This window comes from Vidua macroura, chromosome 4, assembly GCF_024509145.1.
Source record: "Vidua macroura isolate BioBank_ID:100142 chromosome 4, ASM2450914v1, whole genome shotgun sequence".
NCBI classification, from domain to species: Eukaryota; Metazoa; Chordata; class Aves; order Passeriformes; family Viduidae; genus Vidua; species Vidua macroura.
In genome coordinates, this window is record NC_071574.1 from 61,993,738 (window position 1) to 62,012,377 (window position 18,640).

The 18,640-nt window shown below is 37.8% G+C and overlaps 1 protein-coding gene across 5 annotated transcripts in view; it reads right to left on the reverse strand.

Moving 5' to 3' along the window:
- Positions 1 to 18,640, reverse strand: part of PPP2R2C (protein phosphatase 2 regulatory subunit Bgamma) — a 193,620-nt gene that overhangs the window by 76,183 nt on the left and 98,797 nt on the right. The window contains exon 2 of one of the 5 annotated variants that reach the window (XM_053975877.1): positions 10,777 to 10,932. The exons of the other annotated variants lie outside the window; for them this stretch is intronic. Coding sequence (XP_053831852.1) covers positions 10,777 to 10,789 — 13 coding nt within the window. The 5' untranslated portion in view covers positions 10,790 to 10,932. The remainder of the gene's footprint in view (positions 1 to 10,776; positions 10,933 to 18,640) is intronic. 5 annotated transcript variants of the gene reach the window in all.

Sequence of the window (18,640 nt, forward strand, 5' to 3'; positions counted from 1 at the left end):
AATGCATAATTTGCCTGGACTTGTGATAACACTTCAGTCTATTTAATTGCATTCACAGTGCTCGGTAGCTTAAATTGTTATTAAAAGAAACTCTTGAGAATCTATACAGTTAAACTTTCACTGAAGCCCCCATATCTTCACAGCAACCTAGATATTATACTTGCCTAAACAGTATGCACGTTAAAAAGAGGTGTGTATTGAAGACTGCATCTTTAGATTGTCATTATATCCGGCTCTGAAATAAAAATGAATGAACTCTAATTAAAAAAGTGCCCAGACAAAAACTAAACTACTAGCAGTGGGGAAAGAAAATTATTGTTTCCCTCTGTTTAAAGCAAAAAAAACCCACCCAACAACAACAGGAACAAAGAAAAAGCATACAAGAAGAGCCATTGCACAAGTCTTTAGCTAGATCTGGAATCTGAGAAATAAAAAAGTGCCAGTTGATGAATTACAAGCTTAATTACATCTGGGACAAGACATTTTAGAACCCAAAGGAAAAATGATTTGCTGAATGCCAGCATGCTCAGATGCCCACCAGCAAGCAGTCCCTCCTCTATTCCAGGGTTTCAGTGAAGACAACATACATGTCAACCACAGTAGAAGAAACACAAACTAATGAAACTGAGTGTAAGCTGTAATTACACTGTCTCAGTGAATGGCACTTGGGGTATTGTGAACAGATTGTACATGTTACTTCACACAGGGCCTAATGAAGCGTTCCCTGTTCTACAAACTTCACCTCTTGATTTAATTAACCTTCATACCTATACATGCACTACCTACCAATCATAAATGTTGGAAACCCCTTAAATCAACTACGGTGCTTTTGAGCTACATTAGAAAAGTAACAGAGGTTTGGTTTGTGTTCAGTTTGGCAGCTCAAAAGTGAGCAGCAAGGAAATTTTAATGTTCTTAAAAAATAAAAACTCATATGGTGAATTTGGCCTGAAATCACTACTCCTAAACATAATATCTAATCCTTCAAATGAAATAGCAATGAAGCAGAATTGATTCATTCACAACAATAAACAGCAACTAATATTTTACTGGAAGAAAAATAAGCATGAAAATAATCTAGGAGACCCAACTTTATAGAAGACCTCTAGATATTAAAATGCGTTCTGTTTTGCAGAACCAATTAGATGGCTAACTCACATCTTAGGTTTCTAGACACGGCTTTGCCAATACAAGCATATAAATACACAAAACTACGTCATTTTTACTAACCCTTAAAAATGGAAAGAACACTCATCATTTTTGTCCCAAATAAAAAAGTCACCTCACAGACCACAGCAGTTAATCTTTTCCAAGTTTAGGACAGAGCAGGCTGCTTATAGCAGCCCTCCAGATCTCCCATTAGCCTTCATCTTCGTTTGCCAGATCAAAATATTCTTCCTGTATAAATTCCCGCACAGATTTGAGCACTCAAGGACAGATCTCTACAAATGCAAATGGAAGCTCTGTCTGTTCTCCTGGCAGGAACGAACCCAAGGAAGGAAAACAGCAAACCCTCATTTTCTCTTCTAATGAAGGGCAGCATTTTCTACTGTCCTGTATTTTGAAGGAACCAAGAGAAAGAATTGCACCTCAGAGAGGCACCTTAATGACACAGGAGCTACCAGAGGGCTGCTCCTGCCAAGGAGGGCTCAGGTGAGTTTCCTTCCTGAAGACTTGGTATCTGTGTAAATGACAAGGCAAAACTGACACACTTTCTCTGCTTCCCTTTCCCCAGGACTAAAGTTTGCATAAGATACTTAATATTTCACTTCATTAAAAAAAAAACAAATGAAAATTACTTAATGCACAAATTAGAAAAACAATCAGAACTGATTTAGGAAATACAGGCTGCATTGGAGAAATATTAGTAAATTCTACACAACAACAAAGAGCAAGTGAAAGCTGCAGAGATAATTTATGTGATTCTCCAAAGTCATTTTAATAGTACCTCTCATAAAAAATTAATCTGTGAAAGTTAGCAAGCATGACACAGAGGATGAGAATCAGTGGACTGGATAGAAGTTAGCTGAGGGATAAAAGAGAAAGTTTGCCAGGCACAGAAAATGAGGACTCTCCTTGCATTTTAAAACTGAATCTTCTGGTTTTATATCCAGCTCAGGAGACCCACATTACAAGCAAAAAGAAGTACAAAGACCTCCCTAATAGCCTATGAAGCAACACAATTGCTACTTTAAAAAGAACAAAACCAAAACCACTTAGCATAAAGCAGAAAAAAACCTCAACAAAATGTAACATTTATAGTTACATTTGTCACTCCAGAAGAGAGATCTCAAGGAGAGAGCAGAAACCTGTGTAATAGAGGCCATAAAGCAGGGTTTTAAATTAACTGAGAATTCAGCCAACCTTGACAACTTAAGCAGAAGGTACCAGGTCTGTCCTTCTCCTTCACTGGAGCTATGCTATTCATGAGAATATCAACCAATGTCAATGTCATTTTGGCATAAAGGATAATAATTGTATTTATGATATATCCCTCCAAGGCAGCATGTGAAATCACCCAAGAAAGCTAAAATATACCATAATACATGAAAATATTTAATATATTTTAGACCTGTATTTACTACTTTTCACGTCAGTAGAAAAATTGCAGCTACTGTAAAACAATATTGTGTTTTGCCCTGTACCATTTTATTGAATAACTAAATAAACAAGTATGTTGTTCAATAATATAATAAGAGGAGTAGCTCAGCACACTTGCTTACCTCCCTACACTGCAGCTACTTACTCTAAGACCATCCTTCACCTTTGTTATTTTCTCCCTGACGCAGTTCTTGGGCCCTGGCTGCATGGTAGTAATTTGAACTTCGATGTACCAAGATAGAAAAATACTGTAGTGCCACAAAGTGCCACACTCCAGTGAGGCCAGGGACACAGAGCATGACAAATGACTGCAATTGGTGTGAAATGGCTGGGGAGCATTTGATACAGGATATTAGAGCTGCTGTGGTGGTAGCACAGATCCTGTTGGCAGATTGTCCATCACTACCAGGCTGGGGTCTCAGTTGACAGCAGAGATGCTGAAAGTCCCAAGTCAGCTTTGTTTCTCACCTGGTAGAAGGCTAAATTAGAACCAGTGCCTTCAAACTCCCCTGGTTTAAGCCTGAAACTAAAGGCTCTCAGTTTCCAAGGTGCCTCATCACAGGCAGAGTATTCACTTGACTCCCTGCCATTTTCTTCCCCTCTTCTACAGCATTAGCAAACAAGGTGGAAACTCACAAGTCATCTCCACAGAGAGCTCAGCATAGGTTCAGGAATTCATAAAGAATCTGAACACATCTATAGCTCAGGATGCTCCACAGATTCACTCAGAATCTGAGCCCACATCAAACAGAATTAAGTCAGAACTGGGTGACTTTAAGCCAAAGAACTTATGACTTGCATACTGAAGCACTCAGTAACCCTGTGTTTCAAATCAGAAGCTGCATCACATGTTTTTAGAAACCTCTATGTGCCATGTGGCACAGACATTCCCGTGTTTTTGAGGTTTAAACAGCTAGCATTGACCCATTACTGTGTACACACCAAAGAGGACTAAAAAATGATACATTATTGAGGACTGGAAGCCACAGGTTAGCAGCTGGTGGATCTTTTGGGGATGTCTCCTTGCACAACCGACTCACAAACTCCTCTCACAGTACCTCATGTGAAAGTCACTGCTACCCAAAAGAGAAGGCAAGGCTGCTGCTGCTACTGTACACACCCAGACCCTTCACCAGATGTTCACAGCTCAAAGGACAGTATGAGCAGCCTGGCTGCCATGGCAGAGGTTGCCACAGAACCCTTCACTGCTCTAGTCTACACTAACACAACTATGAATAGTCCTGGAAGACCTAAGAAATTCAAGGAAATACTCAAAACATGGTGAAAAGCATTTTTGTTTAAATTGTTATGTTAAAATTATGTTATTGTTCAATTGTTTTGTTCAAATGTTTCCAGCATTGAAAAAGCAGCTATAGCTTTTATAAACATCAACATGGAGTTTCTGTACAGTGATCCCTTTCCCATCTGGAATGGTGAAAGAGTAACACATAGGGTATAAGCTTGGACTTCTATGGATTTTGAATGAAAAGGCAGAGAACTAAGCTCATGGAAATTTTAACACCCTCAGATTCAGATAACTGCAAGGAGCTGTCCTGGGCAGACCATTGGATTTGTTAATGTAAAAGTAGGGTAAGTTTTAAGCAAGAACAGTGGCCTTACTTCTTACAAAACAAAACCCTGGATGTGCCAGAATTCATGTAGCACAAAGAAGAGCACAGGCTTCTGGTTTATAATCAGACTGCTTTTCAAAGTCCAAAGCTGTGAACTAATTTATGACCCCAGTTCACTTGTACTTGCTACTATGGCAAAACTTAAACCCAATACAGCTGATATCTGGCTTCCCAGGAAGGGCTTTTCACAGACCTAATTAAAAAGCCATTTTGCACCCTAACCAATAATATTATAGATTTTACTCAATAATTAAACCTAGATTCCCCCTTGCTGTGGTTGGCAACAATCAGATGTAATAGAAACAACAGGTGTTTTGGTTTGCCTGGGACTCTGAAAAATGAGGGGTTAGTGAATGAAAGGAGTCCTCTATTTCTTGTGTACCACAAAAATAAATAAACCTTGATCTGCAAAATCCAAAGCTGTATTATGTGCACTGCTTCAGACTGCAGCTGAATGAAGGCATTTTACTCTGGTCTCTCTGGTCTTGAATTTCAGAATACAGTGCAGAGCAGAATAAAGCCACAGACTTGGAAAAGCTATTTATAGTGCACATGCCCCAAGGAGATATAGCTAATAACGAATTCATTTCACTTCACACATTTGAATGCAATATGAAAACTTCCCAGTTTCTTATCAGCACAGGAGAAAAGAACCCACTGTGGTTTTCTTTAAAATAATTAAGGATTCTTTACCAAAACATTTTAATCAAACTACATCTCCACAGCAGTCTTTTCTTTCCCTGCTTTACAGCTATTTTATTAGGAGGTCCATACCTACTAGGTTTTGATAAAAGCGCTGATAAAAGTTTTGATAAAATGATGCTCATTTTCCTAGATAACACATTTGTTTATCAAATAGTTTTCCACAAACTGGATTAAAATCCAATATAATACTGGTCATATCAGTAGTAAACAAACGGAAAAATCTGCTGAAGATTTCAGTGAGCTGTCTATCTGTAATATCTGCATATGATGAGGTTTTGGATTGGATTAGTTTTCTGCTGTAGCGAAAACAGATCAGCAAAGTATTGTTCCATGGACCAGATTGCTGAATATTTTATTACAAATGATTAAGAATTAAACAACAGACAGGGAAGATAAGGATTTGTAGTACTTGAGAGACATCAATAAGCACATTGAGCTTCTGTTCTGCTGCAAGTGCAGCAGCAACAAAGCAGCAAGCTGACACAGTGCTCAATGTAATGACTTCCTTCTTGTTTCTCCACACCCACGATTTTTTTTTTTCTTTTGCTTCTCTTCCACACACTGACACCAGGTGTTAGAACAGCTTGACTCAAGGAGAGTGTCCCAAGAACAGTGTGGTTTCAGCCAGTTCTGGTGCCAAGAAGGCATCAGAAATAAGCCGGCAGGGGAGGCTGCGAGGAGCCCCAGCTGGTGCTCCACAGGAGCTACTATTGCCATGGGACTCTGGTAACTCTAAGAGAAAAGTAAGGGCCCTTGGAAACAAAAAGGAATTGAAAAAGTCCAAAAATCCCCACGAATATCACAGACTATCCTACAGCTCAGACTTAGCAATGACCCACTATTTAACCTGGGCCTTCTGTTACTTCTTAATTAAAAGGCAAGTTTTTGTTAACAGGTTTTATGCTTAAATTAGAATTAATTGATATATAGAACAATGTGAATGAACACCAATCTGTAATTCAGTGCCCCTAGGGCACCCAGTTTTTACTGAGTAGGATGACAACATCCCAATTTTACCACAGCAGAAGCAGCATGAAAATTGTTTGTAACACGCTGTAAACAAAGACTGTATCAAGATATTGTGAGCTTACACAACCTTTTACTGATGTTGTAGGATCAGTGAAAATGCTGGCAAATGACACTGAAGAATATATGCATAGACATCCTAATGATTTAAACATAACTGCCTTTCTGTTCGGCAGGCTTAACAGAGACAAAAGTAGTTACCTTGCACACATAATACTTGTTTGCAAATTTATCAGTCATGAAGCTCAGTGGGTAAAACTTGAATAAACATATCCTAAATCTCTAATTAAATTTAACAGAAAGAATGCAGATCTCCTTCAACAATTATTTTAGGGCTTGGGTTTTTTTTTCCTTTCAGCAGAATATTCTGATAGCACTAGAAAGTAGAGCTCAGTGACCCCTGAACACCCATTTCCAGGATCAGACTTTTTATAGAAAGGATACACTACTTCATCTGTGTGCATTGATTTTATTTAGAAAATGGAGAGAAGCTGACCTGAGGTTTTTCTCAATTTTAGATTGAGAGAGGGCTTTTGGTTTGGTTGTTTTTGTTTTGTTTTTTTTTCTCTGTTCTGTTTTCACTTCCATTGTTTGTTCATTTCGCTATGTTTACTTTTTTACATGTTTATTGATCATATGCTTTAGTCTGAATCTCTGTAATATTCAGAAAATAAATATGTCCTCATTGCAATCAAGCAACAATATATTAACTACGATTATTAAAGCAAGCAAGGTGAATTGTACTGGCAAATATTTGCCAAAAAAAAGTTGCAAAGTGTAGTTATAAGAGGGCTTAAAAATAACTGCAAAATAACATCAGCTGATGAGTTCCTCACATTTTAGTCTGAGCCAGAGCATGTCCAGACTACCTGCAACACAAAAACTGCAAAGACTTTGCACAACTTCTGAAGGCAGAAATCAGCTTAGTTGTTTGGATTTCTAAATATATTGAGGGTACATCAGCTACTGAAACCAAATGTCACTTTTAAAATTTTGCTCATACAGTATTTAAAACCTTGAAGAGCACAAGTGCTATCTAGTCATCATATTAAGTCTTTAATTGTTACTTTTCCAATCAAGTAAGTGGCAGATAATTTTTAAAATGCTAATACTTAAGCTAGTTTTTATTAATTGCTGCCCCAATGTAAACTTTTGAATGGCTTCATTACATCAATAGGTGAAGAAATACAAGCCTAACAGAAAACACTAAAATCAAATATAATAATATAATTTAATATAAATGATACTATATTGGATATAAGCTTTTCTGTGTTTTTCTTCAAAGGTCAGAAATATCTTCTTTCCTCAGGAATTTCCAAGTATTTCACTTTTAAAACAAAGGAGAAGTGTAAAGCATGTAAATTGCCAGAAATGTAAATTCATTAGTTATCCAATCTGTACATTTCAATGGCAAAACCCATAGCACTGCAGATGAAAGACATGTGACAGCACATTGGGTTTTTGGAATCTTTAAATGCATATTACAACACTGAGTCAGCACCTCTCTGTAACACAGGAAAGTGAAAATGTCTTTTTGAAAGAACAAGAAGGGAGGGCTAAGCAGTGATCTCCTCCTGAAGTGTATTTATAACCACAGCCCTGCAAAGGAGCGTGGCACTGATCACGCTGTCTCCTGGTGATGCACCAGTGCAGGTTTTGATGTGCCAGTACATCACCCTGTCAGGAGAGCTCGGGCAGCACTGAGCAGCAGCACAGGGAGCACGTGCTCAGGGATGGTTGGTTCTGTGCTGGTACCATGATGGTACCTCCCATCAGTGAGCTGCTGCTGAAGAGCCAGCCCCTGAGCTGCTATCCATGCTTGTTCTGCTTCCAGATGGGCATGCAGGGAGAGAAAATGAACCACTACAAAAGCTAACACCAAGAAAGACTGTGTTATATTCACTACTTGTATAGAGCAAGGCAGAATAACAGCCACCAAAAAATTCTCTCTTTTACATTCTAAGGTGTGTCTCAGAGTGTGCTTATTACATCAGTACAGCCAATCCTCTCCCAAACCAACCTAGAAATTTCTTCCAATGAACACCTGAAATCTGCATCCTCTCCTGCTTGCTTCCCACGATATTTATCGACACTGAAGAACTGGAGCCAATAACATGATGTGTATATCATCACATTTTAAATCCAGCTAATATCCAGCTGGAGCTTCTTGAGTTTCATTTCAAAAACCTGGTTAGATATGAAGACCTTTCAAACAAACTTAAACCTTATGGATCAAGCTCTGAAAAACAATCACAGAAGAAACTTGCCATTGATACTATGATACATTGATCTATAGTTAATTCATTTAGTGACTACTAAGCTAACATAAAATCAGTCTGTGATTACACAGCCAAATGCAAAAGCAGATGACAAAAAACATGAGCAAATTTCCAACTTTTCACTCCTTAACTTCATTAAACATGTTTTTCATTTAAAAGTAGCAATGTTGCTGAGTCTCAGGTATTTCTAAATCCTGCAATTAGTGACTATTAAAACTCTCACTTATTAGCTGGATTTTAAAACCATCTTCAGCATTTCACTACTGCTGCAGTACTGTCTATGCTAACAGAAATTCTTCATGCAAGACTAATGTCTTGGTGCAATGTGGGGTAAAGGAGAACTTCAGCCATGCTGTCTTCTCTCATTTATCAGGGGCTGGAGGATAGCCTGTCCATATCCAGCCCATCCAGACCAGGCATTCAAACTCCAGAGCCTCATGCCAAAGCATATGATTAGCTTTCATTTTCTTGACAGCTCCCAGATATTTCCAATGTAGTACCCACTTTCTCTCTTAAGAAGGAACCTTTCTCAAGGACTTTTCTGTTCGGAAATTATTTTATTGACAGTCAAAAATTTCCTAAGGATTGCAAATAAAGATGGAAGCACAATATTTTATAACATAAACCCACTATAAAATACCATCAGAATTTCCTAGAACTAAGAAAATTAATTTACCTCACTCACCTTCTAATGGAAGGTGTCCCTGCCCATGACAAGTGGGTTGGAACTAGATGATCTTTAGGGTCCCTTCCAACCCAAACCATTCTGTGATTCTATGATTCAAATGTTTTGACTTGCCCAGTTGTTGAATAGATAGATATAAAATAGATATAAAGTCTTAGCACAAAAACCTAGCAGGGGACAAGATAAGGAAGCATTTGACACAGACCACTACAGGCATCTGTATGTCATCACAGACTGCATCACAACCCAGCAAAAAAAGATCTCGTCATCTTCCTGTCCACTAATGATACACACAGATAACTGATAAATTTTCTGTGTGCCAAAGTGTGACCAGTTCCTGTCAGTTGAAAAGACATATTTTTCAATTATTTCCTGTACGGTACAAATTAAGCAGGAAAACTATTGAAATCTTTCATTTATCTCCCAGCAAGTACATGTCTTTCAAAACAATTACAATCAAAAAAACAATCATCTGTAGACAATTTCGCAAGGCTGAACACCAGAGGCATCCATTCTTTAAATCTAATATTATTTTGCCAGACAACAGAACACAGACATTATGCAGCAAATTCCAAGACATATGTAACTCGCAAATTGAGTGTGACCTTTTACTGTGGTCAGCTGATGGTCCAGTCTGTGGTTGGTATGGCACCTCCCTCAGCAAGACAGGGACATTGACAGGGGCCAAATGCACCAGCCAATCTGATCAAGTGTTCACTGGAGAACCCAGATTCTCTCTCAAGTACTTAGTGCACTAGGAAAAAGCCCCTGGAAGGATTTGTCCTCTGGGTACAACACCAAAATAAGGATAAAGCTCAGCATTTAAAGGTGGAGGCAGCGAACATCTGCAGCCCACCAAGGAGCACAAAAGAACCACGAAGATACACACAGAAAGCATCCCCCCTGTCTTTGGGCAAAAGAAAAGACAGCTTTGAATTCTCCTAACTCAATACCTAAGCTATATAAAAATCGAAATTGTAATAGTCTGTGCAACTGGATTAATACTCAACCAATGTCATGCTTAGATAAGACATTTAAAAACTCCCCTTAATCAGTCTCAAGTTTTAGATGTTATGGAAAATCCAAATAGAGGGATATACTCTATTGGATATCAAAGTCTTAAAATGTGAACTAACAGTACCACTCCAAAAACAACTTTAAACTGGTAACATTCTGTATTATGAAGGTTATGTCGTTGTAGTGCAGGAAAGGCCCAGGTAGGAGACAGAATATTTTCCCACCTAAAACAAAAAAGCAAAGAGAAGTTCTGACCTCAGAAAACAGTCAGTTGGCACTGAGATTTCTTGTTCATTCCAACAGCTGGCAGAGATACCAGAACAGATCTAGAAACCTAATTATTAACTATCATTTAGAATAGTACTTACTGATCTATTTTTTCCTTTGGATAATAGAGATGTTATTTTATACTCAAAATTGATGGTTGGTTAGAATATAGTCTGTTTTCATTTTACAATTGTTGAGCACACAGACTAAAATGATACTATGTGTCAAAAAGGAAGTTTTGATTTACGTTTGCACTTTTCTTTTCCATGGGTAGTAAAACCAAATAAAGTTGTGTCACCAACAATCCCATTGTTGTGCCACTGAAGGCAAGTTTGTAAATCTCAAGAGAGGCTAAGTTTCCCACCAAGCTGCAGACTCGTAAGGAGCTGTCAACATCAAACGCCAGAGCCAGGCCAGAAGTCTCTTTTAATTAATTTTTTTAAGAGCACTGGTGAAAAGATATAGTCCACAAGAGTGGGGACAAATTGTAGTGTCACAACTACCCAAAAAGCAACAGAATCAAGAGTCAAATGACATCAAAAACGGTTAGTATACATGACTGTACCTTGGTCTATCATTTGGAAGATATAATTTATCAGTGCAAGCAGTGCAGCTTGTCTACTATATTTAGGGCTAAACCCAGATGGATTCAGTCAAGGAAATCTGAGGATTCTAGATGCCACCAGAGTCGCCTTGCGCACAAGCTTCCTTATAGCTTTCCCTAAAAAACAAAGAAATTCAAGACAAAAATGGTGAAAACTTTCCTCATCTAAGGATAATTTTTCAAGCAGGAACAAAACTGCTGACCCTGTAAGCAAGCAAGCACCTTGTTCTCCCAATCACTGTCAGTAATCGAAAAATACTTCCTCAATGGACATTCCCAGACTTACAACAGTGAGCTACAAACCGTGGCCCAGATCCTTCTAGCTCCTATATTCACCTACATCAGTACAATTAGCTGAGAGTCAAGAGAGTTTCCACTCTCATACTCATAATCCCAAAGTAGAAACTAACTTTAGAATTACCAGCCCTGATCTAAGTCACTGAAATAATTAATTACCTTGAAAATTCCTCAATGTGAAACCCATTGTATAGCTGTTAAAAGGATTCAACTCAGATTAATCAATTTACCCTGCATCAACAGTTCAATAGAATGCCTGTTGAAGCAGTTTTGAGAAGCATTAGCTGTTTCAGTCAATAAAATTTAAAATGGAGCCCACAAAATCACTCTACAGGATCTAGAGAACAGGTGCTCTTTCCCTTTTAAAGGCAGCATCTTCCTACTGAGAAAGAAAAAGTGGTAAGGAAAAAATAAAATCAAACAAGCATATAAATAAAATGCTCTATTTCATAGAAATAAACTGTACTTTCATAATCTGAATATAAGAAGAGGAAATTAGGGAACCAGATTTTATATTAATATTGGTATTCAAAAGGAAACAGTCTGAGGTAGCAGCCTCATTACAGGTTTGTATAACATCAAAGAGAAAAACCTTATGGACCCATGAAGAAATATCTTCTCCATTTTAATTCACATCTTTCATTTTCCAAAAGCCTTTCTTTTTTAGGAGTTACATCAGAAAGGAAATACATGCAAGCACTGACTAGGAAAAAAAGAATATTTATTATACATTTCAGGTAGATTTCTATGGTTATTTACACATGCATATATTCAAATTTGCAGAGCTTTAAAATTCAGAAAGATGAAGTGCTGTATCAAAGCAGTTCTTTTTATTAAGGCATTTGTCATTATGTGAATCTAGTTCAGACAGCAACAATCCATTCAAGTTAGTTACTCGGGTGTGTATTTGTATGCACTAAGCTCTCATGAGAGAGTTTTCTTTCTACTTATATTTGCACTTTTAAAAGCAGTACTTTTAATAAACAGTGAATCTGAATCAAGCCCCCTCATTTCCTTTGGTGGAAATGAGGCAGGTCCTCTGGTTGTGTAGACATCACATCTCCAATACATAACTTCCAAAATCAGTGGAGGTGCAATACTTACACCACCACTTGCAGATTCAGTTTGAGCAGTGCAGAACTATCAGCCTGTGCCTCCAACATGTGAATTGTTAGCAAAGCAACATGGAGCAAGCCATGGTTTTGAACAACCAATCAGAGCACAGAGTATTCTTTATATAACCAAATTTAAGGACACTCACATCACACTTCCCTTAAAAAGGCAGAGCTCTACTAAATTAAATCCCACTCTTTATGACTTGCCTTGCAAGCTGGGTGGCAAGTAGACATGAGGAATTATTAGCCAAGGGCAATTTCTAAGTGAAGTCATATAGGAATATACATGTACTTTAGGGATGACCCAAAACCCAAGCAAAATTAATATCTTGCATAAATGTTCGTGAAAAAGTAATAAAATGCAAGCAACACTGCAGAAATTGCTTTCAAGAGCTTGAATATTCTTGTCTGCTTTCTGGCTTAAGAATTTTAGATGCTCAACACTTTTAAAATTATATAATCAATTTTTCTTGATTCAAAACCAAATTAAGTTATTTCTAGATCATCTATGCCACCACTGGAAGAACTAATCTAAATATTTATTTACTGCAAACATATATACAAAAACTCTTGACAAGTCATATTTCTATTATTTCTCTGGAAGCCATTTGTTGAGGTTTTCCACATTTACATTTTCATCCATCATCCCTTAATAAAGTCACTAGATCCCTGATACCAAGTGAAAATCCAGATCAGGGACAATAATTGTCACTTAAATACTGGCAGTGTGCTTATGAACATTTTGGTTTCATAATCACCTTCAGGGCGTCTTCTACAGTGTGTTGATACCCAGAATGGTTACAAACTAGCCTTACTTTCCATAAGTGCCCTCCATGCATTCTAAAAGCATGTCACCAAAAGGCCACGTCCAAGAAAAACAAACTCTCATTCTTTGCTCGCCCTCCTCTATCTACAGATTTATTTATGGCCAAAAAATCAATATAGAATGTCCCATGTTTATTAGAATGCAAAAGTATCTGCCATACTCTAATGCTATAATGTCATAATGACTGCTAGTCATTTGTATATATCTTGAAACTTAGAATATAGTTCTTCAGAGTAAGTTTAAAAATGCTAATAAACAATAAAAAACTCATATAACAATAAAAATCTCAATTGAAAATATCAGAAGATAAAATATCAGTGAACTCTGTCACTAAAATCACATTTGTAAAAAGAGAGCATGCTTAAAAACATCTCCTGGATGTATGTACTCATACATCTAACGGCAACAAACAAATGTGAAACACATGTTAAATTTGACCATCCAAACCCATAAACTCAAATATTTGCTGATCCACCCACACTTTTCTAGGGTTTTTCTTCACTCAAAAGCATTAGGAGATTGTCCCATGAATATTTTTTTAAAGCATAGATTTGACACAAAGAAAAATTAATAACAAACCTAAAAAGACTTCAGCCTGTTTAGCTACACAGTCAATGGGGAACAATCCATGTTCTACTTATTAGGACAGAGGAATCCCAGTGCAATAAATCAATACTTACTCCGTGTTATAGGCAAAGAAGAGTTTTACTCTTCCTTTTAGTTTGCTGTGACATGACTGGTTTAAGCTCTGCTGGTTTTCAGTTTGTTTTGGTTTTCATTTGTTGTTTTTTTGGTACTATCTTGGGAGTTGGATTTTTCATTGTTTGTTGAGATGATGCAAACCTTCATCTTGATCTCTTTCAAAGTCATGTACCACATGCTTAGAAACTTGTGTTTCCTGAACATCATTATGGCTTTACCATTCTGCTTTACTATTCTGGTGGCTGCACAATGAGGTTTACCTGGGTGTCCAGTGACAGTGAGGAATTCAAACACTGAAACTGAGCTATTACAGGTATCTACAAGCTCATGGTCTATACCAGCATCATTTAAAGCCTCTCCAAGATTCAATTTCATCACTTAGTTATTATTCTTAGTCAAACCCCTGACACCTAGGAGGTGGTTTTGTTCACAGCGAGAGCAGAGATATCATTATTCACTGCCAGCATTTTACTCCACAGTGGGACATTATTATCTGCATACAGAAACGAAGGGGTAGCATGTAAGGCTCTGGGAGAGCAAACAGAAGCTCTCATGACTTCTGGGAGGAAAAGACAAAGGCTTCTTCAGAATATCCTGCTATCCACAGGGAAAGGACTGTACCCCTCTATTGTACAGAGCATACAGGCAAAAAAAAAAAACATTCCTAGAAGAAATCCCTTCTCTGTCTAGTTATTTCCATGTTCAAATACATGTTTCCACATACTCATCGCACTACAACTTGATGGACTTTTAGTACGTAGCACTGTCTTTTACAAATGTCATTTCTAAACTGAAATCTAAAAGTTTCATTTTGGATATAGGCATGAGCTCAGCAGCAAGTTGCTTTGTATACAAAAACTCTGTCTTTTATTTGTCTTACTGATACAACAGCAGCCTGGATGGGTAGGAGAACTACCTTACCTTCAAGCCAAGAAGCTTAAAACCTTCAGAAGACCAGCAAACGTCTACCTTCCTTTTTTTCAATAGTTCAACTATCAGAATATCTCTCTCTCTAGCTTGTCTTTCTTTTATCCTTGTAATACTGCCAGCTACATGTCAGCATCATTAGAACTTTAAGATCCTTACAGATTATCTAGCAGTTGTCCAGAATTTTCTGATTAACCAAACAGTAACGCTAAAACTGAGCAGACAAGCAGCAGTCCGGTAATTCTCTATGAGCAAACAATACCCTGTCAGAAACACACTAGCATTTAGTAACACAATGAAAAACAACCAAACATGGATACAGAATTTTAAAAACTAATAGTTTTTTAGCTATGAATTACTGATACCTGTGGGTGATAAAACAATACAGAGAAATTAGTTTAATCATTCAATTTTTACCATCATCTGGAAAAGAACAAATGCCTTTTACTACCATTACTAGCATTCTAGTTACATATCACAATATATGACATAAAAATAGATGATGATATTTTCTTGAAACTCAAATTCTGCCATTCTCCCAACTTCTTCAGATTCTTCAAGCCAAAAATACCTGCTCTTTTGATACAGCTCTAGCCTATGTGACCAGTTTCTTATTCTGGGCTGAATCATTACAAAAGCCAGCCGATTGGTTAAAAATATAAAAGGAATGCTGAATACCATAGCAACTGGATTGCAGCCTTGCTAACATGCAGGAAGGGTTTTTTACTTGAACAAGAGCTACAAGTGAAAACACCAGGCCAAAATCAGATTTGGCATAATATCAACAACGCAATAGAAACACAGAAATTACTTGACCCCTCCCCAGTCTCCTCTCTGTAATATCTTTTGTGCAGCAGCATATTTTCAGGTTCTTATTAAAATACAGTTCAAACAGCAAATTAAAATGTGTGCCATGGTATTGATTCTACATATACATCACTATGTGGCAGAATTTTTGCCAAAACAAATAGGATTAAATGTTGAAAAATCAAGTAATGGAAGCAGAACAGTAACAGAGCTTGATCATCAGTTTTAATTAATAGTCATATCACTCCATAACTAAAAGGATTAAAAGTTTCTAAAGAAACATCTCTAAATACAGATAATTCTACAATGCCTGATTTGGTGATCACTTTTAGGAACATATCAAAGTAGTCACTCAATGTCAATATCCCCTAAGAATTGCATCAAATCCATAAGGAATACATTTGAAGAACCATATTGCTCTAGAATTACTGCAAGAGTATGTGTTCAGGGCAAGGTTTTGGCAGGGGGTGGGCTCTGTGGGAAGAGACCAGAAGCTGCCCTATGTTGGACAGACCCACTGCTGTCCCAAGCTGAGCCCACAAGTGACACTGGTGCACCTCTGTGATAACATATTTAGGAAAGGTAAAAAACCTGTTTGGCAGCTATGAGAGAGAAATGAAAAAACATGAGAGAACCAGCCCTGCAGATGCCAAGGTAACTGAAGAAGGGCAGGCAAAGGTTCTGCAGGCAACAGAGCAGAAATTCCATTGCAGCCAATAGAGAAGACTGTGACAATGCAGGTTGTCCTCCTGCAGCTGATGGAAGACCACAGTGGAGCAAATATCCACCCTGCAAGCACATGGAGAACACCGAAGAACAGCTTGAGGATTTGCCCTAAAGGAAACTGCAGCCCATGGAGAGCCCAGGCTGGAGCAGGCTCCTGACAGGAGACATGGCCCATACAGGAAACCCACACAGAAGCAGCTTTTCAGGCCAGAACTGTAACCTGCAGGAACAGCACATTCCTGATGGACTGTACCCCAGGGAAAGGACACATACTGAAGCAGTGGAGAAGGACCTGTGCTGGAAAAACTCATGAGCGTCTGTATTCCTTGAGTGGGACCTCACAGTGGAGCATGGGAAGAGCATAAGGAGAAGGAGCAGCAGAGATGAAATGTTATAGACTAACTCATTCCCTATTCTGCCTGCTCTGTTCAGGAGGGCAGATGGTAGCAGGAAAGTTAGGAAGGAAAGAGGGAAGTTGTCTGGGAAAAGAGAGGGGTTGAGGGGAAGGTGGTTTTAGGTTTGATTTATCACTAACTTTCTATATTTTTAATTAGCAATAAATTAATCTTTCTCTAGTCAAGTATGTTTTGCCTGTGACAGTAACTGGTGAGGGATGTCCTCTCTTTATCCTTTCATCTTACTTTCTCTCCTTCTGCTGCTGCAGAGGGGCATGAGAGAGCAGCTTGCTGGGCATCTGGCAGCCAACCAAGGTCATTCCACTACAGAGCTCTTGCACTTGGGGAAAAGAAGAAATTTCTCCTCAGCAACTTAAGCTATGAAGACTTTGCTTCGAAGTAGAGGCACCCATCTGCTCTAGGTCAGCTGTAATATGTATTTAGTACATTGCACAGTGAAGAATCTCAGCCCTATCTCTTCTTCAACCATCTTCGCAGTGGCTTTACTCAGAAGACTCTATTTGCCTGCATTGTGAAGATGCTCACTGAGTTTGGCTTTACAGGCCAGTGGAAATGTCAGCTCTGTTCCTCTTTGTGCATCATTTAAGATGTATTCAAAACCTCCTGTGAAGTATTATCTAGTCAAGAAAAGATACAATACTCACAGCACTGCTTTTAATATTAGGGCTAATTTTTAAACCAAGTCAGAGTTAAGTCCATAACTCCACAGTATCAAATTGATTTACTTGCTCTACAAGCATGATTTCTGAGTTTTTATTGGCATTATGGAATGTTACAAACCACCTACACCTATGAAAATCCATGTCCTTTTTTGCCATTAAAATTAGGGGAAGAGCCTTACTTTGGGTTCCTGAAAAGAGTAGCATTGTTTCTATCAAGGAAATAATGAACTGTGGGGTATTATACTTGTTAATATGTTTTCTGTATCTGACAATGGCCAAAAAATGTTTAAGGCCTTTTGACACCCAAACTCATGCAGTCTTACAGAAGCTTTATGTTCCCAAGAAACTCCTACATCAGAGCCCACAGACCTCGAGTTAACAAAATATACTTTGGTTTCGAGAGGGTGATTCCATCATACTGGTAAATTGTTTGACATGTTCTGTACATGTTGAAAATGGGCACGTTTCTGTTTTGTCTCAGATCTCTGATGCATCATAATTCAGATGTGAAATCAGCCTAATTTTAACCATATATCTGTGCTTGATCTGTACATATCTCAACATGTCAAAATGGAAAATCAAATATACCTGCATTTATAATATAGACATAGGATGAATACAGGCTTTGTTAAACACTCTCTCAGAAAGTATGCATGCCCTTTATCTTCCAAAAGAAGATACTTTATTTCAAAGTCTCACTTTTATTTACTTCACATTCCACAAAACAGTGAAAAATTTGCTAATTTGGCTCCACAAACAGATGTCAAAAGTAGAAATAAATAAAAACAGGTCAAAAACAACCCAAGAAACATAGCAAACTACATTCAAAGTTTTAGTTGCCATTGATTTTAAAACATGTGAGTTTCCAATGCTTCCCTTGCTCATCAGATAAAAATGCTTGATGGACTGATTACCACAGTGATCACTCTTACCCGTTTTTCATACTTTTAGAACAGGAATTTATGGTTAGCTTGTTTTGATTTATCTTTGTTTTATTTATAAGGGATGAAGAAAGGATTTTTTTTTTCACTTGAGGTGCTACCCAGGAATTCACATCACCTGCTTTCTGAAAATATACAATATGGTACTGTGGTTACTATTACTCATGCAAGCCCATTTTTTCCAAGAAATAACTATACATAAATGTACACTAGAAATACTGTCATGCTCCTGGAAGTATGGCCCTAGCACACACAAAATCAAATTTTGCTCTCATGCCAGTTTTCTATTCAACTTATGTCAATGACAAACTATTCTGTTCCCTGAAACTGTAAATTTTCTCTCTAGAGTTTATAATCTTAAGTCAGAATCCAGAATGCAGAGGACAAACTAGAAAAATGGTTATTC